This window comes from Pseudoliparis swirei, chromosome 1 (assembly GCF_029220125.1).
Source record: "Pseudoliparis swirei isolate HS2019 ecotype Mariana Trench chromosome 1, NWPU_hadal_v1, whole genome shotgun sequence".
In the NCBI taxonomy this organism is placed as follows: domain Eukaryota; kingdom Metazoa; phylum Chordata; class Actinopteri; order Perciformes; family Liparidae; genus Pseudoliparis; species Pseudoliparis swirei.
Window position 1 is genome coordinate 583,696 of NC_079388.1, and position 24,319 is coordinate 608,014.

General features: G+C 46.0%; 1 protein-coding gene across 2 annotated transcripts; it reads left to right on the forward strand.

The window, feature by feature from the left end:
• Positions 1-10,226: 10,226 nt before the first annotated feature.
• LOC130197051 (ankyrin repeat and MYND domain-containing protein 2-like) lies at positions 10,227-21,908 on the forward strand. 2 transcript variants are annotated; one of them, XM_056419551.1, is made up of 9 exons: positions 10,227-10,862; positions 11,214-11,352; positions 11,528-11,626; positions 11,708-11,868; positions 16,344-16,558; positions 17,213-17,321; positions 18,017-18,145; positions 18,224-18,347; positions 20,305-21,908. In XM_056419551.1, the coding sequence occupies exons 2-9, from the start codon at positions 11,220-11,222 to the stop codon at positions 20,436-20,438; spliced, it is 1,104 nt and encodes a 367-aa protein (XP_056275526.1). In that variant the 5' UTR covers positions 10,227-10,862; positions 11,214-11,219; the 3' UTR covers positions 20,439-21,908. The 2 variants fall into 2 exon arrangements, with proteins under 2 accessions (XP_056275526.1, XP_056275519.1); XM_056419544.1 differs by having other exon boundaries at positions 10,227-10,433.
• Positions 21,909-24,319: the final 2,411 nt, after the last annotated feature.

The window sequence follows — 24,319 nt, forward strand, 5'->3', positions numbered from 1 at the left end:
TTGAGGGAGGATTCAAGGCGGGAGAGAAGGGTGAAGTTGATGTGTCAAAACCTGCAGTGAAGTCGAGGAGGACGAGAACTCTGAAGTGACCAGAGTCAGAGAAAAGGAGGTGGTTGCTGGTGACTTTCTGTGGGAGAGCATTTTCTGCCCTAAAAGGTGATTGAAACCGGCAAGGCCTTGGCAACGAGTCGGCCTTTCAGTCGGGAGGCGAAAAAATACCTTCCAGTATTTTTGACAGAAGGGACAATTTGAGATGGAACACGCATTACTCATAGTGTCAGGATTGAGTTTTTGAGATTTAATATGACAGCAGCCAATGTGTGTGTTTGGAGGACTGGGAGACCAAGACTGGATGGGAAGGGGGTCAGGTTACTATAAAAGGTGTTGTGTGTTTTGTTTGAAAGAATGAAAGGTGTTATGATTTAGAGTGTTTCCTGTTTTGTTTTGAAGTCCCTGTCTTGTTTCCTGTTTCCCTGTGCTTCGTTCCCTGTGCTTGTCTATTTCGTTCCTGATTGTTCCCAGCCACGCCCTGATTGTTTCCACCTGTGTCTCCACCTGTGTCTCGTTTCCCCAGTGTATTTAGCCTGTGTCCTTCTGCTTGTTCGGTGTCTGGTCGTTTTTGTTCCTGTCTGGTTCTCGTCCCTGTTCCTGTTGTTTCTCTCCTGTTGCCAGACTGTGGTTCTGCTCAGTGAACAATTAAAAGAAACCTTTTTATTTGGAAAGAAAGACTCCTTGTGCTGCTTTTGGGTTCCTGCCTTGCTCACCCCTTAACAGAACGATCCAACCAAGAAGATGGACCCAGCGCAGGAGAGTTTTTACGAGATCATCAATCGGACCTACCCGCCGCTCATCATTCCGTGGAAGCACCCGGCAGTTCCTGTTCCACCGACGCCAGCACCCAGGACCCGGGAGGAGATTCAGCAGAGTTTTTACGACACCATCAATCGGACCTACCCGCCGCTCATCATTCCGTGGAAGCACCCGGCAGGTCCTGTTCCCCCGACGCCAGCACCCAGGACCCTGGAGGAGATTCAGCGGAGTTTGTCCAGGATAATCAATCGGACCATTTCGTGGAAGCACCCGGCTCCAGTCCTCGGTGTTCCATCACCAGCTCCAGTCCCCGGTGTTCCGGCACCAGCTCCAGTCCCCGGTGTTCCGTCACCAGTTCCAGCCCCCGGTGTTCCGTCGCCAGTTCCAGCCCCCGGTGTTCCGTCGCCGGTTCCAGTCTCCAATGCGCCAGTCCCCGGTGTTCCATCGCCAGTTCCAGTCCCAGTCCCCGGTGTTCCGTCACCAGTCCCCGGTGTTCCGTCGCCGGTTCCAGTCTCCAATGCTCCAGTCCCCGGTGTTCCGTCGCCAGTTCCAGTCCCCGGTGTTCCGTCGCCAGTTCCAGTCCCCGGTGTTCCGTCACCAGTCCCCGGTGTTCCGTCACCAGTCCCCGGTGTTCCGTCACCAGTCCCCGGTGTACCGTCCCGTCCGGCCCCGGTTCCCCGTGATCCGTCCCATCCAACCCCTGTTCCCCTAGCTTCCCGTTCCTATCCTCCGGCCCGTCTTCCGGAGCGCGTCCCTCGTCCGGGTGGTCGTCCCCCGGCCCGCCCCCCAGACTCTGTCCGCCATGCACTTGGCCCCTCCTCCGGCTCCCCTCCACCCGCCCTGGTGGGACGTCTGGAATCCGTCCCTTGAGGGGGGGGTACTGTTATGATTTAGAGTGTTTCCTGTTTTGTTTTGAAGTCCCTGTCTTGTTTCCTGTTTCCCTGTGCTTCGTTCCCTGTGCTTGTCTATTTCGTTCCTGATTGTTTCCACCTGTGTCTCCACCTGTGTCTCGTTTCCCCAGTGTATTTAGCCTGTGTCCTTCTGCTTGTTCGATGTCTGGTCGTTTTTGTTCCTGTCTGGTTCTTGTCCCTGTTTCTCTCCTGTTGCCAGACTGTGGTTCTGCTCAGTGAACAATTAAAAGAAACCTTTTTATTTGGAACGAAAGACTCCTTGTGCTGCTTTTGGGTTCCTGCCTTGCTCACCCCTTAACAGAAAGGAGAGAGTTACACTTGGACTGTGAAAGATTTGGAGGTGTTATCCCTGGGTTTTACAATGTGTTTACTGTGGTAAAGAGAGCCTCAGGACTAATGGAACCTGTGTGTATGAGGTGTGAGAAGTTGGTGAGATGTGACGACAGCATCTCTGTATTGTTGAAGGTTGTCTGTGGAGGCTCCGACTTGCACTGTTTAACCAGTTTTCTTGTCTTTCAAGCTGTCACAGGATTTCATTTGTTCAGGAGTATAGCAGGGAATTGAGTGTGTGAAGGAGAACATTTGGGTTTTAATGGTAGCCAGCTGATTAAGACCGGAAGAGAGTTTATGAATAGTTTACGAGATCAGAGGAATGATTGGACAAGCACTAGAAGGGAGGCAGACATTTTACTGGCACGGAAGACTTGTTGGATGGAGATAGGAATGTCAATGTCTATAGTGACTGTCAGGTGGTCAGAGATGAAGAGGTTGAGGCAGGAGAGTTGATGTCTTGTAAGACCAGTGGAGCAAACCAAATCCACGGTTATGAACAGTGGGTATATTAACAAAGTAAAAATTATTTGTTACTTTTGGAATATATGTACTTTACTTTACTATTTATATCTCAGTTGACTTTCACTTTCACTTACTACATTTTGCAAAGAAAACTGATACTTTGACTCGACACCTTGACTTGATACTTTCCCCCTGAAACCTTTGTTACTCGTAAAAAAAAATCAAAACTATCTTTAGAAAACAAATGAATCATGAGACCAACGTCGGGCACTGTGGTGGAACACAGACTCTAAGCTAGCAGGTTGAATCAGTGGTTAATGTGATTAACCACTGAGTTAGTAGTGTGGGATAGAGAGATGTAAATTCATCAATAAGGAGAGAGAGAAGAGGAGAGAGGTGCTCAGTGTATCCTAAACGTCCCCAGCAGCCTATCAGCCTATAGCAGCTGTTACGTCCCGTGACTGAGATGGCCCTGTTTCAGGATGAGGGTGGAGCTATCTCTCTCAGGTCTGGTACGCCTGGAGCAACACCACCTGAGAGGGATCACCTAATCAGTGGGCGGGGCTTATATACACCCTGATTAAGTGTTTTTCTCTCTCTCTCCACCTCTGACCTGTGACCATTCCGTGGTATGGTGCCGAAGTTGAAGAAACACACTCCTCAATGTCAGTTTAAGGGTTTAATGACAGAGATGAAGACACCCTGAAACAGACAGTGCAGCAAGATGAGCTGACAAAGTATTACAATTATGCATGTAATAAATAACGTAATACACATATACAAATAACGATATACGGTATATGCACATTAACTAATAACGTAAACAGTTCTCACATGAATGAGTGGATGAACATCTCGCCTCGAGGTGGAATGGATGAATGACGAGACTCAAATGGACGCTGACATTAACGGAAGGCAGCGTGGCATATCCGGTCAGGTAATTAGACGCTGCCCTCTAGTGGCCGGCGGTACACTCTACATCCCCCCCAGACCGGAAAGCTATAGGCCGGAATAGATTAACGGTCTAAATCCCGTATCCAGCTGCCGGACTCGGGCTCGTAACGTGAGGCGGCCTCCTCGCGCCCGGCCGAGTAGGCTGGGGCAGCGTCGGTGGCGACTGCGGCACCGGGCGGTGCGCCCAGCACGGCACCCGCAGGAACGGTGAGGTCAGCGGTCGCCTCATCAACAGGCGCCGGTGGGGCAGCGCCCACAGCCCAGTCGCGGGGCCCGTCGGGCGGCGGCTGAGCAACCCCTGGGCGCAGCCCAGCCCGGTGGATGGGTGGGGCCGATGTCCCTGGGCAGTGGGCGGCGGCGGCGCGGCCGACTGCTGTTGGGCGTGGGTTGTGGCCGGCGTGTAGGCACGGAGGAACCGGCGGTTGCGCAGTGTCAAACGTCCCGAACCGTCAACCCTGACCCGATACTGGTCGTGGCTCAGTGACTCCACCACAATCCCTGACCTGTCCCATTTGTGGGGCTCGGGCCTTGCTGGTTCTGGAGGAATACTCTTCGCCGAGTGCCAATGGCGGGCGGTCTTGAGTGAGTCCCCAGAGACTCGGTGGTACGGGACATACGGGTCCGGGCGTCCTCCTTAGCCGCCCATGCCTCGCGCCATAGCAGGCGGATATGCGGGTTAGAGAACTTCTCGAGGCGGTTCACGAAGGAGAGCGAGCCACGAAGGGGCGGCAAGATGATCTGCGCTGGCGAGAGGTTGCAGTCGGGGTCAGGCGTGTTGCGCAGCTGCAGCATAGCACGCAGGAAGCGGTCCTGATCAAGGCTGCCCGACGGGCCGGTGTTGGACATCAGGAGGCGCTTAGCAGTCTTAACCGCCACTTCTGCCCTCCCGTTAGACTGCGGAAAGCTAACAGAAGACACACGGTGTCTGACGTGCCATAAGCGGAGGAAGTCCTCAGTGTGGCTCGCCTTGAATTCCGGACCACCGTCGCTCGAGAGCTCCTCCGGTACGCCGAAGGTGGCGAAGAACGAACGGAGGTGTTGGACCAGGCCAGCTGAGCCCGCCAGGGCAGTACCCGCCGTAGAGCTCAGGACCTCTACCCAGCCCGAGAGCCGATCCCCGACAACTAGGTAGTGGCGGCCCCCATAGTCGAAGAAGTCAGCAAACACCGCCTCGAATGGCGTGGACGGGGGTGAGGAGGGCAGGGGGGGTGTAGCCGCCTGTGACGGAGCATTGCGGTTGCAGTCTGCACACCCGTCCCTGGTGGCTTGAATGTCCCCGGACATCCCGGGCCAGTAAACTATAGCTCGGGCATGCTGCCCCATCGCAGAGGTCCCCTGATGAGCTGCATGGAGATGCCGAAGGACTCTCTCACGGAGGGATGGGGGAACCACGACGCGGTCCCGGTAGAGCAGGACGCCGTCCTGCGCGTAGACGGACTCACAGACCGATGATAGACTCGCCAGAGCAGGGTCGTTAGCGTCAATCCCACCCTCCTGCTCGATGAGTTGGAGGAGGTGGCTGAGGCATTCATCAGCCGCTGTCTCCCGTGCGAGGAGGGGCCAAGAGACGGCTCCGAGCTCCTGTGCGTCGTCGCGGATGGAGGCCATGAGGGCTGACTCCACGGCGTCAGGCCAGCTCTGCAGCCCCAGTGAGAGGCTGTTCGCCGAGCCCGAGGGGGAAGGATGCCTTGACGTATCATCAGCGGCATAGTTGCTCTTGCCAGGCAGGTGCACGATGTCGAAGCGCCATGGGAGGGTGCGCTGCTTGAGTCTAAACAGACGCGAGTTCGATATTTCATCCAGGGTACGGTCGCCAAAGATTTTCACTAACGGCTTATGGTCAGTGACCACGACGAGGTTGTCGGACCCCTGGGTAAAGTATCGCGTCTGTTCCAGACCCCAGGCCACGGCTAGGGCCTCTCCTTCCACGGCCGCATAGCGCTGCTCCGCAGGGGATAGGAAACGCGACCCAGCGAGGGTGATCCTCCATCCTCCTGGACAGCAGTCCGGAATGCCCGAGGCACAGTGGCAATGTTGCTGGAGCAGGAAGTAGCCAATGCCACGCATGGACCAGTCAGGGCGGAGGCAGGTACGCTTCTGCATGTCGTAGATCTCCACGCCCTCACGGATGGCCTCCATTATGGCTTGCTTGGACGTCTGGAAAGCCTCCTCCAGAACGGGGGACCATAGGAACACACAGCGTGGGCTGAGGAACGGCTTGAATGGAGCCATCGTGTCACGCAACTGGGCGTAGTTAGCCACCTGGTTGACAAGGCCGAACCAGCTCCTGATGTCCGTTGTGGAGCCTGGGGTGGGGAAGTCCCGGATAGCGTCCAAGTATTTTGGGAGCGGTTCGATGGTAGATTCCGACACCCTGAATCCAGCGAAATCGACGCACCTTTCTGCGAACTGAAGCTTGTCCGGGTTCAACACGATGCCCGACCGGCCGATACGCATCAGGAAGTCGATGGTCCTCCACCAGTGTTGCTCCAGGTCGGTGTCATAGTGGATGGTGTCATCCACACAACGTTCCTTGCGTTCAAAGTCCGAGAGGATGGCGTCAAACCGACGGTTGTAGCCATCCCCTGATGACAGGAAACCTTGTGGTGCCCTGGTGTAGCGCCACCGGCCGAAGGGTGTGATGAAGGTAGTGAGGTGGCGATCCGACTCCCGCAGGGGAACACTGTGGTAGCCGTTCCAGGCGTCCGTGACGGTCTTCCAGGTGCCCTTCGGGACACGGCGTGCGAGGTGGAACGGGGACTCAGTGGCGAAGGTCTCACGTTGGCAGAACTTGTTGAGGGGGGAGAGGTCCACGGTCCTGCGGGGGGAACCGTCGTGCTTCCGAGTGACTACCATACAATGGCACCACGTAACTGGCTCGCCATATGGCACGCGTTCAATGACTCCAAGGGCTTCGTCCCGCAGGAGGTCATCGTGGACCCTCCGCTGCCAGTGTAGAGGCACGGTGGCCGCGGTGTGGCATGCCTTAGGCGTGGCTGCGGGGTCCACGTGCATCTCGATGGGCGGTCCCTCCATGCTTGGTAGTGCCCGATGGGGGCACGTGTTGAACGTCGACGAGGCATATCTCCCGAGTAGCCAACCTTTCATCCGGTTGTTGTTCTCCGTCGACAAGGGAACGGCAGTGCTGCGGGCGCGCCGGGGCCGTGCGCTGGGGACATGAGCACTGGGCGTCCTGGGGGGCACCTGGCCCTACGCAGCCGCCGTTGGTTGACCTCGTCGCATTGACGGACAAAGGCTGGTCTGCCGTGTCAGGGCTACGCCTGTCCTTGGGCCCCCCTGCGACGTCGTCCGACGGGAAGTTCACGGGCAAGAGGCCGAGGTTGAGCAACGACTCGTAGGAGAGGTACATGGCCTGGACTGAGCTGCTCACATATACCATGGAACGGCAGGATGTAACACGCCCCCCGCTGCAGGTCGTCGAGAGCCTAGCGAAGAACGCTCCCTCGATGGCTATAGGGGAGCGGTTGGCGGCCGACAGGCTGAGGCTGACGGGTCGCAGGTCGTCCCGCTCGAAACCGCAGGCCAGGAACTCCTCCAGAGACCAGAGGTCCGACTGCGCGCCAGTGTCTGCGACGGCGGATATCCGAGCTCCATCGGCCGAGCCCCGGTTGCCGGTGCCATCCCTCAGCCCGGCTGGCATGTCCACCGAGATGGTAATTAATGCTCGGGGGTGGTCTCTCAGCCTGGCTCGTCTCCATTCGCCCTTGGAGAAGATGTGGTGCTCGAGTCTGATAAGTGCAGGCCTGTTGACACATCCATGCGACGTAGGGGCGCGGCGTCGGCGATGGCTCCCGCGACGTAGGCCAGGGCGGGCTCCAGCTTGCACCGATGAGACCTGGGAGATCAGCTCCGACTCCATGGCGGCCTGTTGACCGTCGGGTGACGGCTGCTGGCGCCTCTGTCGTCGGCGGGCCCTGTAGCAGCCGATGCACACCTGGTGAGGCTTAGGATTCCACTGCGCGAGGCCCCTCCGTGAAGGGGTTAAAGACGCTCTTACATTCTGGGCACGAGGCTCGTTTAGCCCTATCCGCAGGGCCCGGGGCGGGGCTCGTCTGTGGAGTCGTCTTCAGGCGCTGGAATGACGACATGGCTGACAGAGAGGACGACGGGAGAGCGTTACGGGCCATCTCTTTGTTCTCGACGAGTGCAATAACGTCGTTAACTGGTTTGACCAGGATGTCAGGTGTCCCAAGCGTCTCGCGGCGTATGTCCGGGTCATAGATGCCATTTAGCAGAACATCACGGATAATGTGGTCGGTATAGTCCACGTCCCTACCACACTCGCATACCGCATTATATGCGCATGTCTCTGCTTTACCCCGCACTCTGGCAGCGAATGCGCGGAATGTCTCGTTGCGTTCCTGGCGTAGCTGAAGTAGCTCGGTGCGCAGGACACATGTAGCGACAGGGATGACAGCTAGGGATCGCATGACGGTGATTAGGTCTGGCAGGGGTCCGGAGGCGGCATCGGGGACGGCTTTCAACAGGCTGTCTCCAAGTAAAGGCCCCGCGCACTGAAACAGCTGGAAGGGGGCCTGGGCATCCCCTATGCCTGAACCGGCGCGGAATACGTTCCAACGGCGGATGAACACGTTCCATTCCTCTATTGACACGCCCACATCAACTTTGGGCCGATCGAGTCTCGGGCCTCGAGGTTGGGGCCTGGGCCGGCGCGGCCATGACAGGCGCTGCGTGCTGGTGGCTAAATCCATGAATTGTCAATAGAGCAGCGACAAGTGCTTCAGACAAGTCTCCGGATTTAAACTCGCAGCCGGGCGCAGGGCATCCAACAACGACCATGGTGTCTTCATGAAGAAACACACTCCTCAATGTCAGTTTAAGGGTTTAATGACAGAGATGAAGACACCCTGAAACAGACAGTGCAGCAAGATGAGCTGACAAAGTATTACAATTATGCATGTAATAAATAACGTAATACACATATACAAATAACGATATACGGTATATGCACATTAACTAATAACGTAAACAGTTCTCACATGAATGAGTGGATGAACATCTCGCCTCGAGGTGGAATGGATGAATGACGAGACTCAAATGGACGCTGACATTAACGGAAGGCAGCGTGGCATATCCGGTCAGGTAATTAGACGCTGCCCTCTAGTGGCCGGCGGTACACTCTACAGAAGTGTTGGCCACCATTTGTATTTTCGGGTCAAGCTTGTAGGGGTTCTCTGCCATTTTTGTTGTGTCAGTTTTCTCCTGTTTTGTGGTCAGACAGGGAGCTTAGTATTGTTTTTCCTTTCTTCGATGGTAGGTCAGTGGGATCTTTTGTTTTCTAGTTAGCATCGTGGTTTTGTTTGTTGTATTGGCCTTGGAGACTGTAAGGTATTCTGAAACTGGGCACTCTGCAGATGGTGGAAAAACAGGCTTCCGGACGCGCATGGATTAAGTTATCAACATTTAATGGCAGGAAAAGTGAAACAAACATTCAAAGCACTCTCCTCGTATCCCGGCGCCGGCTGCAGGCTGCAAGCTCCACATGGGAGACACAACCTGCCGCGTCGCAGCCTACCTGAGAAAGAGAAAGATCCCTCTACAAACACGCAGTCATATACTCTTCCTGTTTCCGGTCAAACGTCACTTCCGGTTCCAGTCGCTTTCACAATAAGATTCCCGTCTTGGTTTTGACTGCATTAAGTCACCTTCACAATAAAAGTCTCTTGTTATTGTGAGTCACTTCATGGATTTCAACCGGCTTCGTCAATCTATAATACTAACATACAGTCACTCTCATGCAATATACATTAATTCTTGCCATTTACATTTGCATAGAGTAAACATTACCCCTATGCTTCATAATACATTAATAACAATATCAATATTCTCCTTAATATTGTCTATTATAATATCTTTCTATATGTATTAATTTAAACCATAAGACCTCTGCAGATGTTATCAAAATAAACTATTACAACTTAACAGAATCCACCGACGGACCGACGGCTCAGCCAGTGAAAACCATGAAGAATGAAACAAGGCTTTTCCGACCTTTTGGATGACGGCAGAGAACACGGCATGCAGGTAGCTGCATGTAGGCTGAGATCCTTGAGAAGTCCTCAGCTGAGATTTAGTGAGTGTGAATTGCTGGTAGACAGTTAACTGCTTGCAGTCTGTGGAAGCAGTGGTTCATGCTCCCTCAGCTGACTGGGACTATCGCAACCATCATTGACAATCTGCTTGGAGGAACTGGAGTTGCAGAGCATGTATGCGGAGGGACTGGATTCACAAGGATGCACAGACACCTGCACAGATAGACACGTTACATTAACCGGAACCATCAGGACAGCAAGAATTTTACCTGTGTGATGAATACATTCACACTGACACTTAGTGTTATTTAGTTTCCTTGAGAAGCAGGGATGAAAGGAGGGAGTGATCTTCTTCCACAGGGATGCTGAATGATGAGTGATAATTAAAATGTTGTACAATGTTTGTTTACATAGAGCGTCAAAATAAAAGGGCTATTACTTGGTTGTTTATACTATTGGATAAGTATAAAAGGAGGGATTGTTAAGTTGTAATAGTTTATTTTGATAACATCTGCAGAGGTCTTATGTTTTAAAATTAATACATATAGAAAGATATTATAATAGACAATATTAAGGAGAATATTGATATTGTTATTAATGTATTATGAAGCATATGGGTAATGTTTACTCTATGCAAATGTAAATGGCAAGAATTAATGTATATTGCGTGTGACTGTATGTTAGTATTATAGATTGACGAAGCCGGTTGAATTCCGTGAAGTGACTCACAATAACAAGGGACTTTTATTGTGAAGGTGACTTTTAATGCAGTCAAAACCAAGACGGGAATCTTATTGTGAAAGCGTCGGAACCGGAAGTGACGTTTCGACCGGCGCAAGAGAGGATTATGAGACAGCGTGTTTTTAGAGGGACCGTTCTCTTTTCTCAGGTAAGGCGACGCAGGAGGGTGTGCTCCCGGAAGGTGCCGGGAGCCGGCAGCCTGGACACGAGGGAGAGCGCGTTGACTGTTTGTTTTACAATTCCTGCCATTAAATGTTGATAACTTAATCCATGCGCGTCCGGAAGCCTGTTTTTCCACCATCTGCGAAGTGCCCAGTTTCAGAATACTGTACAAGACCCTGACGCCTATGTTTCCTTTTGCTTTGCTTCTGTGTTATTCTGCCCTTCGTTAAACCTTAACTGTCTGAAATAAATCTTCCTTATTTTGTTCAAGTATTTAACTTTATTATTTGCCTCCTTTGTTTCCCCCTTAGCTGTATCCCTTTTTTGTATGTTGCGGCCTGTGCATCCCTAGTTTACCAAGAGGCCGTAACAGCAGCATCTCTAGGTCTGGGCCAAGGCAACATTTGCCATTGAGGTTTGGGACTTAAAGGGATCTTTTTGCAGAAATCTCTGTGGGGGCTGCCATGTTGTACCACCATGTTTCTACAGCAGCCGTTCTCTTGTTACCTGAAGGCCACCGTAGCTCGCTTGCAATCTGCAACCCCACCACTAGATGCCACTTAATTGTAAACACTTATTGCCAACTCTGAATATAATATAAATGTGAACGTGTCTTCAGCTTGTTGTGATGAAGTGATGAAACAAATCAATTGATGCTGTTACAGCATTACTTTTGGTCTCCCTGTCAGGCTTCTTTTTCCAGCTCAACCAGCATACAATGAGCTAATCCCTCATGCATTCTTGTCTCTCTTCATTGTTTCTGAAGTATGGCATGACTCCACTGATGCATGCAACATATAAGGACCGGGCTGATATGTGTTGTCTGCTGCTGCAGCACGGGGCCGATGTCAACGGCAACCAGCTTGAATATGGATACACTGCTCTCATGTTTGCTGGCCTGTCAGGTAAAACTGTCACAGCATTTATTGTAAAGTTCTCTTGAAATGCTGATAAATAGAATTATAGTAATATAGAATAAAATTCATGTCATTTTTAGTTCAGAAAAAATAATTGGTGGTGCAATGTAGTGTTGTATTTCTAAATACGCGATATTTATGAACATCTCTAATCCACCTCCAGGGAAAACAGACATCACCTCCATGTTGCTGGATGCCAGAGCAGAGAAAGACCTGGTGAATTCTGTGTGTCGCACTGCTGCTCAGATGGCAGCGTTTGTAGGTGAGGCCGGCTCAGACTGGGTGGCCGGTTCACTAGTGACTGTGATGGTGGTTACATCTTCACCCATAATTCTCCTTCCAGGACAGCATGACTGTGTAACGGTGATCAACAATTTCTTCTCGTTGGCGAGGCTGGAGTACTACACCAAACCACAGGGGGTGGAGAGGGAGCCCAGGCTACCCCCCAGGCTGGCAGGGCCCTTGCACAAGATCATCATGACCACCAACCTAAACCCAGTCAAGGTGAGGCCTGCTAAAGACCTGCCCACCTATTCACAGGCTCACTGGCATCTGATTGCATGTGTGAACAGTTTGACCTGCAGCTGGCACTAAAAAGTGAAGAGATCTTTAATGTCACGAGGATTCAGTATGTGGGAACCTTGAACATCCAGAACTAATATTTCTTGGCAATTCATCCAAAGGTTGCCAAGACATTTCCACAAAATTATAAGTCTCCATTACACAGCCATGGATGATGCACACACTGTGGCACATGTGTCACTGTGACATTGTGTTGTCGGTGCACTGCTTGGCCCACGACTGCAGGAACCTGAGCACCAACAGATGCAGATAACTGCAACTCTAAGGTCATCGTTTAGCTCTACAGTGGCCTTGTTTTCAGCCACAGTCGGAAGCTGTTTCCATTATTATGTTGTAAATAGTTTCCAATGTGAAAGTTTAACACAAGAATGTGTGCGTGTACACGCATATGTGTGTGTGGGCAGTGGTGTATAGTAACGAAGTAGAAGTACTTCGTTACTTTACTTAAGTAGTTTTTTTGGGTATCTGTACTTTATTTTACAACTTATATTTCTGTTTACTTTAACTTTTACTTTACTACATTTTGCAATGAAAACTTGTACTTTTACTCCGATACATTTCTCCTGAAACAGTATCGTTACTCGTTACTACGGAAAAAAATAATCATGAGAAACATCGGGGACTGTTGTGGAACACACCGCAGCGCACCTGAACGCAGCACGAACACCAGGTTGGGGATCAGGGGTCCTTGCCGCGTTCTTTTTATTCCCAGTGATGCCCAGGATGTTAGCGAGCGAGCGGCTACAGATACGACTCATTTCATGTGGAGCAGCAATGGAAGCTACTCGAACAACCACGGGGACCAAGATCAACATCCGTGGCCATATTTGGGCGAACTCTTTTCTTTTGTCGGAGTGAAAGTTTCTTCCTACCGGATGAAGTGCCTCTTATGCCGACCGAAAGCTACGGAGATATGGCCTTCAACAACTCACCAACCTCAGGAAACACATTGAGGTAAATTAAGATTAATCCCATGAGCCGCAACGTTAATATTTAGTTTTGATAATCATCATAAACCTGTTAAGATATCTAGCAGTGTTGTCCTCAGGATTGGAGTAAGTTATATCTTTGGCAGGAGAGGGGGGAGGCAGGTGTCTGATTGTCCTACGCATGTTGTACGTTAGGCTAACGTTCGCTAGCTATCGTCAATTAAATGAGACAATTAACGTTAGTGTAGTAGACGGATCTCTAGCGAGTTAATGAGCTGAAGAAGTGTTGACAGTTGTGAGAATTTGTTGATTTGAGTCGTCTTAGCTATAATATAATGCTAATCTTTACAGCATTATTATTATTATCATTATTTGTATTAATATTATAAGAGTGACGGTCCAATAATGGCGACGATATTGATTTGGGACTGTTGTTGTGTTTAACTACAGAGATACAAGTACATATTCACAAATCAACTCTGGATGCACGGACAGTGCATGAAACTAAATGTATAAACCTAAAATTAAAACAAACTATTTAGTACAAAACTGTTGGTTGGGGTCATGACATGTTAGGAAGTGTTATTAATTCTATCATGTCTATAATACTCTCACTTTATTTCAGGAATGGACTACATCAAGCAGCACATGGAAGAACCCTCCCTGCAGCTAGGTGATGCCACCAGGTCCAGTTCATCTGATGAAGAGGACTTCTTCTTCGTCATCTCAAGCCCGTGACAGCAGCAAACAGCTGGATGGAGACGTGGATCACATTGACTTGCTGAAATGCCTCCCAACTGTGTGCAGGCTGTCTGTGAAGCTAGACACACTCTACCTGCACCAGGGCCTGTGAAGCTAGACACACTCTACCTGCACCAGGGCCTGTGAAGCTAGACACACTCTACCTGCACCAGGGCCTGTGAAGCTAGACACACTCTACCTGCACCAGGGCCTGTGAAGCTAGACACACTCTACCTGCACCATCAGGGTCTGTGAACGGCTCTTCAGCATCGCAGGACTCGTCTTCAGCCCCAGAAGAGCGAGACTGACATCTGTCCATTTTGAAAATCAACTTCTTTTGAAGATGAACAATACATTTTTCACTTTAAAGTGATGATTTTGGTTGTTACTTTTGGTTCTGCTTTTTTCTGTGTTAATCGTGTTTTTATATTTTAGTAACTTCATAGTATTCATATATTGCTAAATTCATCCAAGCTCAAACTCCTTGTTCATGGCGGCCACAGCACCCAAACAAATAAACTTCATAATTCTCAAAATTCTGACCCTTTGTTTTTTTTATTAACAGCATTTACTTTTACTTTTACTTTCAATACTTAAGTACATTTAATATCAGAAAATTACTTTTGATACTTAAGTACAAAAAAAATCAGATACTTTAATACTTTTACTCAAGTAGTATTCTCATAGCTGACTTTTACTTTTACTTGAGTAATTTTCCAGTCAAGTATCTTTACTTTTACTCAAGTATGACTTTTGGGTACTTTATACACCACTGTGTGTGGGTGTGTGTGTGTGTCTTAGTGCTTTCTTGTATTGACCAATATATTAAAAAAGCACTAAAATGTGTATTATTGTACCATGCATTGTATACCAAGAAAACAGCACACTATCCAATGTCTGTGCAAACCTCTCATGAAGCTACAATACCTCTAAATACAACCTTCTACATTTAAAAAACAAAAAGTTCCTGGTTGACTATGAAGTTATTAAATAAAATTAGTTTTAGACAAGCATTTATTTGACAACAAATATAAATTTGAGAACATTCGAACAGGGAGGAGTATATTTGAAATTGAGAACCTTGGCCATCTCCCTAAAGTAAAGAAACAATTATTACTATGATATGTTGGCTGAAGTGGTAGAAGGACAAGCAGCTTAAATATTTGTTTAGAACGCTAACATTTCACAAGGCTTCTCCCCTTATTAATTAACATGTATTAAACAACTTAATATACATTGAACGACCTTTTAGTTATTACCTAAATCCCTTGACTCCGCCTGACTATCGACAACAAGTTCCCAAATGCTTCAAATCATGCTTTTAGACATTTATAAATCAAGAAGAGGTGGCAAAGGCTGACCTCAGATGCTCACGCAGGTCTGTCTGCGTAACCGGGACAACGACCCAGGTGAGCTTCCCACCTTTTTGTATAGGCCCAGTCCCAATCTACACCCTTACGGACTCGTGGACTCTGAGGCATTTTGAGCCCTTTATGAACCCTTTCCGTAAGTCAGCATTAGATGCAGACTTTGCCTTTGGGAATTACCCACAACTCCTTGCAATGGGAAGTTAAACAAGTAGCTACCAATGCAAGAATGGAGACGTAAAACAAAAGGTAAACAAAAAGGAGGACACGTGGGTGATCAGCCTGAGATATTAAATTAAGGATTAAATATGGAACATAAAAACACATGACATGTTGGTGATCCCCTGACTTTTCTTCCAGCACCGACATGAGGATGTAATTGCCTTTTTCATAAACTTCTTATTTAGCATTTTCCACAAACAGATTAGTCCTTGACATCGCGGGAAAAAAAAGATTTAAAAAAATATATATATATATAGATCAACATCAAAATAAAATCAGCACACATCCAAATCCATCCATATCCACATACACACCCGCCCAACATTCCCACCCATCCCCTCCCACATGTTTATACTGATATATATATATATGATAAGCATTAAATACAAAATGAAATAGATGAATACAAGTAAAAGACATTAATGTGAAAAATAAAATTAAAGAAAAAATAATAAATCAACAGACATTCATTTCAAAGCCAGATTTTTCATAGACCTCTTTGTTTTGCAGTTTCGCTATGTGAAGGATGTCTGGGTGTTTCTGTGAGTACTGTGTGCACACCATCCTCTTCTTGCACATTTTGCTAAGGTGTCCTCGTGTTAAACAGCCAAAGCATGCACCTGTCCATCCTGGAGAGGGATCCTCCTCTGTTGCTCTCCTGAAGGTTTCTTCCCTTTTTTTCCCCCTGAAGGGTTATTTGGGAGTTTTTCCTGGTCCGATGCGAGGTTTTGGGGCAGGGATGTCTATGTGTACAGATTGTAAAGCACTCCGAGACAAATTTGTAATTTGTGAAATTGGGCTATACAAATAAACTGAATTGAATTGAATTGAATATTCCCTTTGTTTTCAAGAATTCAAAACGATCTCATGGTCTTATGCGTGAGAGGAAACTCTATGTGTACAACCTCAACCCCTCTCAGTTATAACATCTACATCCGTATTGCCTTTTTTGTGTGAAATTACTGGACAACTATTGTAAGGGTTGCCGTATAACTTAGTACACATATCCTCTGTGCCCAAAGGATGAATTGACTTTATGACTTTGGTCATTAGCTGATGAACTTTTCCCTTTATGTCTCAATCAGTGACATTATTTTTGCCCAGAAATGTTTGTCTAACCAACTTTCCAATCTGTCAGATAGTCATGCTGGTGATGGAAAACCCGGAGCTGGTGGATGTGGCCGCTCTGGAGAAGTGTTACCAGGTGATGGATATGCTGTATGAGCAGTGTATGAAGCAGCAGGACATGAATGAGGTCCTGGCCGTGAAGATGCACAACATCAGCTGTGTGCTGCAGAAATGCCTTGCCTTCCTACAGAAACAAGATGGCAAACTGGACATACTTGTCAAGAAGTGAGTCCTCTGAGTGCAATGAGTCTGTCCAATGTCCAATGACCAGCAGCATTTTACAGTGTTTGAGTGGGGTCCAGACCTGGTCTAGAAAAGTGTCATGAGATGACTTCTGTTGTGATTTGACTCTATAGAAATAATTGACTTGACTGGTAGATCAGCATCAAGTTGCTTTCATAGTTGTGGTTAAATCAATCCGTGGTTTATTATTAAAGGCCCATCCTTATCTTCTCAACCATTTAACCCACTTGAGTACTGTTACAGGCGTGAAGGTCGAATAGCATATGAAATACATTCTCTTTGACTATTCCGAGGATCATGGCACACTTTCTTTTGTCAGGCACTTTCCTTTTATCTCAAGTGCTGCTTGTAAAATACATAATCTGACCAAGGACCCCTTATGTAACCATTATTGCTCAGTAAGCTTCATGGTAATTTGCTCATTAGACTGTGAGATGTGAAATGTGGGCTTGTGGTTGGAAGCCTATTCTAGCATAGGTCAAGGAGCCACCACGATCAGTAAGGTTCATCCTCTTGGGACCCAGAATATCTACAACACATATTTTAGGAATCTAAGCTAGTGGTTAGAGTCCTAAAATACTGTTATACAGGAAAACTCAGATAACTAGCTAACATTTCCCTTCTGCTGGGTCGCAGCCTGTTAAGGGGGAGAGACAGTGATGGCTTCCCACAGTACAAGGAGAAGTTCATTTGGGATTGTATCAAGAAGTTTCCTTATTGTGAGGCAACACTCCTTCAGCAACAGGTGAGGATCATTATCAGGATAGAGATTGGATGTGCAGGACATACTGTATAGTATGATTTTTAGCAGAAGGCCTTTGATTTTAAAGGATAAATGAGGAAGAGTAGTGTGACCGCAAAATGTGTCCGCACCCAATGTTGAGTCTTTTTAAACTAAAATAACGAATATCGAAGAACCAGAACTTGCCTATGAAATAATTTATTCTTGTAAGAAGAGTCACCGGTACACGGAGTCCCTCAGGAGTCTGCCAAGGTGAACTGAAGATTCACCGTTACACGGAGTCCCTCAGGAGTCTGCCAAGGTAAACTGAAGAGTCACCGTTACACGGAGTCCCTCAGGAGTCTGCCAAGGGTCAACTTCGGTCCTTTGATGAGTAGACATTGAGAGATTCTGAGAATTATAACACATACCAGTCAGTCTTCATCCTTTGTTCTCAATCATTCTCCACAAGTGATTGTTTCTTTCACAAAAGGTAAGGGGGGTGGTATGCGATATGCTTAGTAACCTTTACAAGACAGAAGATGATTTACATAGGGTCAAAGACAATACAATTAAGAATATATACAATTCCCATTACAGTAGTTGATATAAGTTGTTGATTAGATTGATTGATAGATGTATAGGTTACTGAGTACTCATGTTCTTTTTAATCATTGTTGTCGAGATAACTTTAATATACCATGAAATGTCATTTCCAGGGCAACGACCCCACAGCCTTCTCAGTGTTGACCCAGGCTATAACAGGTCTGATGACGTTCACCGATGCTCATTACTGTGCTACATGTGGCGAGAAGGGAGCAGAAAAGAGGTGCTCCCTTTGCAAAGCAGTAAGTCGATGTTTGGTCAAAGCTTCTGTAATATAGTGCACTACCCCCAGGTCCTGTTTCCTTCTGTTTGTCTTGAAGGTGAATTACTGCAGCCTGATGTGCCAGAAGCTCCACTGGTTCACCCACAAAAAGATGTGCAGGTGCATACAGGAGCAGAATGCCGACCCGGAGATGGATACTCCAAGGTTCAAAGAACTGAAAGGTGCTGTAGAAGAATACATTCTTTAAGACAACTTCACTCAGACTATGAAGTGAAAGAAATAATCGTTGCTTAAGGTTCAGAAGAATGCAGATGTTTATTATGAGAGGGAGTTCGCAGCAGTCATGACATTTCTTCTCCAGATTGACCTTGAGCCTGGTTGAATATAATTTATTTAGGGGTACATTGAAACAATAGGTGATATAAAAGGGTGAACTAATTTTTCGGGTGTGCTCGGTCGACTGGCTGCGAGAACTAATGCCTGAACTAATCCCAGACAGACTATTTGAATACAATCTGATTAAATATGCTAGTGGCCCTTTGGATCCTTTCAACAGCAATGTCAATGTCGTATCTCTGTCTGCCTTGGAGAACGTTCTCTCTTCCTGGATGAGTATAACAAGCTGACACACACTGCTCTGTATGGAAATGGAACTATCCATCTGTCTCAAGATGAGCAGTAAACAAGTGAATGAAAGGCTGCTTGCACAGTGCTCAGCTTTTATATGTGAATTACAGTTATGTGCCGTTTTTCTTGTTCTTGAGACCTATTGTTTGTAGATGACCCGCTTCTTCTCATCCAATTCATTTTATTTTGTGTAGCCCCATATCAAAAATTACAAATTTGCCTCAGAGGGCTTTACAATCTGTACACATAGACATCCCTGACCTTTGACCTCACATCTGATCAGGAAAAATTCCCAAGAAATATATTTAAAAAAACTTTCAGGGGGCAAAAGGTGAAGAACCCTTGAGGAGAGCAACCGAGGGGGATCCCTCTCCAGGATGGACAGAACAATAGATGTCCATCCTGGAGAGGGATCCTCCTCTGTTGCTCTCCTGAAGGTTTCTTCCCTTTTTCCCCCCTGAAGGGTTATTTGGGAGTTTTTCCTGATCCGATGTGAGGTTTTGGGGCAGGGATGTCTATGTGTACAGATTGTAAAGCACTCCGAGACAAATTTGTAATTTAATAAACTGATTTGAATTGAATGTGACCAGATGAACAATAGACGTCATGTGACCAGATGAACAGAGTTACAGAGTTACATAAACATTCAATGAATATGACAGAATGTATGTAATGGTTCATAGTAGGCATGGACCACGATCCAGAGCCAGCTTCAATACATTTTGCTTAAAGGTTCTCATATGATATTCAGAGCATTATCTTCTGCCTCAGCTCATCACTCTGAGCTCTTTCATTCTTACCATTGTTTGTACTTGTAGCATTATTTTCTGTGAGCCCCGAAATCAGCTATGGCCATGTTGAGAGCCGTGGGGATGCACCCCAAGCCTTCTGATTTGACTTCAGGATTTGGAGGACGATTGCATTTTGTATTTATTCTTTTATAAAGCCGTTGGTGTCTCCAGAGAGAACTGTGTAAAGACGGATTTATGTTTTCAAGAGATGTCATTTGAGTCCGCGTTGGGTAGTATGTGTACAGATTGTAAAGCCCTCTGAGGCACAATTTTAATTTGTGATATTGGGCTATATAAAATAAACTAAAATATCAGAATTAGAATCAGAAGCATCTATTAGCTACGTGTGTTAGACACACAAATAATTTGACTTGGCGGCTGGTGTGTACAATAGACAGACAAACAAAACAACAACAACAATCAAAAACAATCAACATTCAACATATAAGATAAAATAAATCTGTTCAGTTGTGTAACATTGTAATGAATACAATGTGGCGGAAAGTCCCAACTGCAGGAGCTCTGTTCATGAGGGTCAGTGGGGGTCAGTGGGGGTCAATATTTAGAATTAGGATTAAATATGTTATCTGTGCATATTTCTTCTGTTTAAACAAAGGAGCCAGAATGAAAAGTTGTGATCCACTTCAGATTCACCCCGCGGTCATCTAATTTCATTACAACACAACCAGGACTATGTGTGTCTTCTTGTGTTAAAAATCCACAACTGACATAACGATTGTTTTTATGCTCCTGGTTATAGACGAAGATGACGATGACACCCTGGTGATGAAGACAGCCAACTTCCTCCAGGAGCTGTGTCTGCGGGCGGAGGAGCAGGTGGCGGCTGCAGGCGGCTGCCCTGCAGAGCTGCTGGCTCGCTCCTCCACAGACTGAGCAAAGGGTCCTGAATGAGGTCAAGTCATCTCTTTTGGTTCACAAAAGTTACAGACGGAGATGTGTGTCTCAATAGGAAGAATGTCAGAAGGGTACTTCCTGTTTCTCTGTTTCACACCAAGCCTTGCAGTTTAAGATATTTAGCAACGCTTCAGTAAAACTTTACACACGAGGAGCTGCAATAGAGGCATTTTTATAACAATTCCAGAAAACATCCTGATTTGTCTGATTAGTGAACATTAAGTGAAGTTTGAGCCTCTTCAAAGTGGGACAGTCGCTCCATTCGGACAATTCCAAACTTGACTCCTCAATTCAATCCCACAAATCCATTACATGTCATCTAAAACAATAAAGGAAGTGACCTATGTGTCATATGTTGTGATATACAAATGCCAAAATGATATAGCTACATGTACACGTATACCTTGGGATAGGTTTGTCATTGGTCGAAACAAGGGATTAATATGTTTGCATATCAACACAGATAGAAGAAGAAAAATTGTGTCCCACTGAGGGTGTTGGAGAGTTATGATAACAACTCAAATCTAATCAAACTACAGTGGATTGGGAACGGCTGGCTTTGAGTCCGAGTTGATCTTTTCAGCATCATCGTTGTCGTGTGATGTCATTCTCTTTTTACTGCCGCAACCATGCAGAACATTAATAACACACAGTTCTACAAAAAAACAGGTTATGCTCAATGACAATATATGTTCAGGTTTTTCAAATGCTTACTTTCAAAATGATTGGTTCATGTCGAATATGATATGATGATGTTTGGAGAACAATGGTGGGCATAGCAAATCAGCTAATGTTTAGGTGTGATGAAGGTTAGGCAACAGAACCAAAGATTGTTATTAAAAGGGGAAATGTTAACTGCAGTTATGTTATGCGCGACACTTTGACCTTCACGACCCAAACCTTACGACCTTCACTACGTCCTGGATTGGAACAGGGTGTAGAATCATCCCATATGGACATACTTGTCCAAAACCTGGAGGGTTTCAGTTATAGTTATAGCTCATGGAAGTTACACACTTAGGTTCAATTCTTATGGAACTGGCATTTATTGACCTTTAGATTGCCTTGAGAGTGGTAATAATTAATGATACAAGTCAACAATTCATACAAATGATGTAGTGCACACGCCAGCTGCACCAAGCCATGAAGGTCCATCTTGATCTTGTGTTGCATCTCCTGATCACATGATCTCATATTGTTTCTTGACCCAAACTATAAAATACAGTTGTGTCATAGTATTGCTTTGTATGGTCTAAGAAAAAAAGAAATGTATTAAGTGATGCATATTCAATATTTTTATTAGATTGATGTGTTTTGTTGCTGTGCTGTTAGCGTATCCACATCTATAAGTCTCGTGAGATAAGAAAATACCAATCCTCCTGCAGTGATGAGTTAGTTAGTATGAGTGAGATTGAATAAAGTGTGAATAAAGTTATTTGTACAGCAATATTGACATGCATACACATATTCAAATTACAGACAACCATTTTTGCAGTTTTGTCATGAATTACTAAAAGTTGAAGTCCTGCTGGTGAAAACTTGAAGCTTCAATGTTCTCAACACATCTTTACAGTGTAAGACAAAAGCTCTGTGATAATATATTTAAAATGTAATTGTATGAAGAGTTTTTTGCTCAATCTAGGACTATATTAACAATACTATTTACTGTCCATTGGTATGATCATTAAAATGATCAAACTTGCTACTTGTTAATTATCTGGCAGATGAATTGCATCAGCTAATTGGTTTAAATTGTAAAACGTGTGTGTGTGTGAGGGGGGGGGGGGGGGGGTTACATATCAGTCTTACATTCTTAAGGTGGACACAAACAAGACTTCAAGGGATGCTACTGTTGCCCTGTGCCTGCTGGATATGAACACATTGTGTATGCTTCAATATTCTAACATTACCCGGTGACACCACTAGAGGGCAGCGCTTTACTTCTCTTGCGTTGAACTGTAGTTTGAGCTTTACTGTACTTTATTAGCAGAGCTTTGTCTCCCGAAAGCTACATTAATAAGATCACAAATATTAGCATATTAAATCATTTAATTTGTACATAGTTCATCCTTAATGGGATTTGAATAAAGTTATGGCCCCTGATTAGAGATTTGTTTTTCAAATATTAATTCAAGAAAGTTTATTGCATAGACTAAACCTCTGATGATCTAGGAATCAAGCTTGCCGCTAGATGACAAAAAGTTTTCCAGGATTTCCTTGAGTTCTGCATGAACATCCTTCGGTGATGCATTATATTTCTATATTATATTTCAGTCTTCTGGACTGCATTGTTCTCCCTATTCCACAGCTCTGCTCCCACGGGAGCACACTGAGCTGTCACACTGACTCTCAATCACACCCGATTATTATTCTCTCTTCAGTTATGTCACACACTCACTTTAGACTGCAACATACAAGCTTGATCTGGAATTTCCGGTTTATGAGAAGTAAAAATGAGCAAATTTAAAGTCCCCCAGGTCTTTTTTTTCCTCAGCTTTTTGGGGTAATTGGAGATCATTTTGACAACAATGACATGAGCTGGACAGCTTTGGAGTGGATTTATTTTCAGTGTCATCAAAGAGGAGACGAGGAGAGTTGGAGTCAAGTCATTGTCGGAGAGCCCTGGGAAAGGCTTGTAAGGGGACACCTGGGTCTGGGGGGCAAAGCTTCGGCAGGATGAAGGTGGAGAAGAGGCTTTGTCTACTGCTGTACATATAATATAATGGACGTGTACATACATCATGATGGTGAGCTCATCCTCTCAGCTTTGGCTGGATGAGACTCAGTGAAGAACTTTAAGAACACATCCATGTCTATGATGCATTATGAAAGGTATTGAAATTAGCTGATAACACTGTATGGTTATAGTTAAGCGCTCACACATATTTGCAGTTTGTGATGGCTTAATTCAAGTATCTTAACATTTTCTGACTTATTTTGGCAATTCTTCTTATAATGTATTATAATCATTGTTGTAATGCATTATTCAATATCTTTTTTTCAAATGGTATTGGCATAGCCCGCGTCACTAAGAACACATTTCCCTCACAGGACTTCACTACCTGGACAGCATGAGACATCATCACCAGAGGAGAGTTCAGAATAATCAACATAACAAAGATACAGCATCGTTGATTCACATGAGAACAATTAGTCATATGATGAGAGGAGTAAAAGCAGGAGAATAACTCATAATAGAACAAGTGTTACATCTAATAACAACAGCAGCAATGTATATAATATAATGATAATGAAAGCAGTAGTAGTTATAGAAATATGAAATTATAATATGATCCTATGTTACACAAAGTGGTCATTGGGTGTAATGACATTCCTGTGGCATGTGTTGCACTTTATAGGTGATAGTTTGCTTAAAGGGAAATGAGGACAGATATATTTAATAGATCCAAGGTAAACACAAAAAACACCGTAGAAACTGATTTGTTTATGGGTCGTAACAGAAAATGAACACTACAATGAACCTTTCTCCAATGTAATGTTTCCCAAAGACTAAAGAGTCTACTGAGATAATACCAGAAACAATGGTGAAGATGGATGGTCTACCTTTTTTTCATTCCTTATCTCCACCGCCTAACTATTGGAATACATTTTGTTGCACCCCGCAGATCAGAGGACCTGGTTTATTCTAATATTCTGAAGGTCAGAGCACCTGGTTTATTCTAATACTCTGGAATTTAGAGGACCTGGTTTATTCTAATATTCTGAAGGTCAGAGGATTTGGTGTATTCTTATATCCCGCTCAAACTATAGCTAAACTCTCACTTGGCTTATTCTATCCTTTGTACTATCAACATGACGTATGGCTGAAAAAGATACCGAAACAAATCTCAAATGACTTC

Bases quoted from the DNA above. Each gene is read 5' to 3' on its own strand.
- LOC130197051 (XM_056419544.1), top strand. From the start codon at position 10,392: ATGAGACAGCGTGTTTTTAGAGGGACCGTTCTCTTTTCTCAG. The intron at 11,627-11,707 runs GTGAGGCCGGCT...TTCTCCTTCCAG, and splicing joins TCAGATGGCAGCGTTTGTAG to GACAGCATGACTGTGTAACG. The intron at 17,322-18,016 runs GTGAGGATCATT...TGTCATTTCCAG, and splicing joins CAACACTCCTTCAGCAACAG to GGCAACGACCCCACAGCCTT.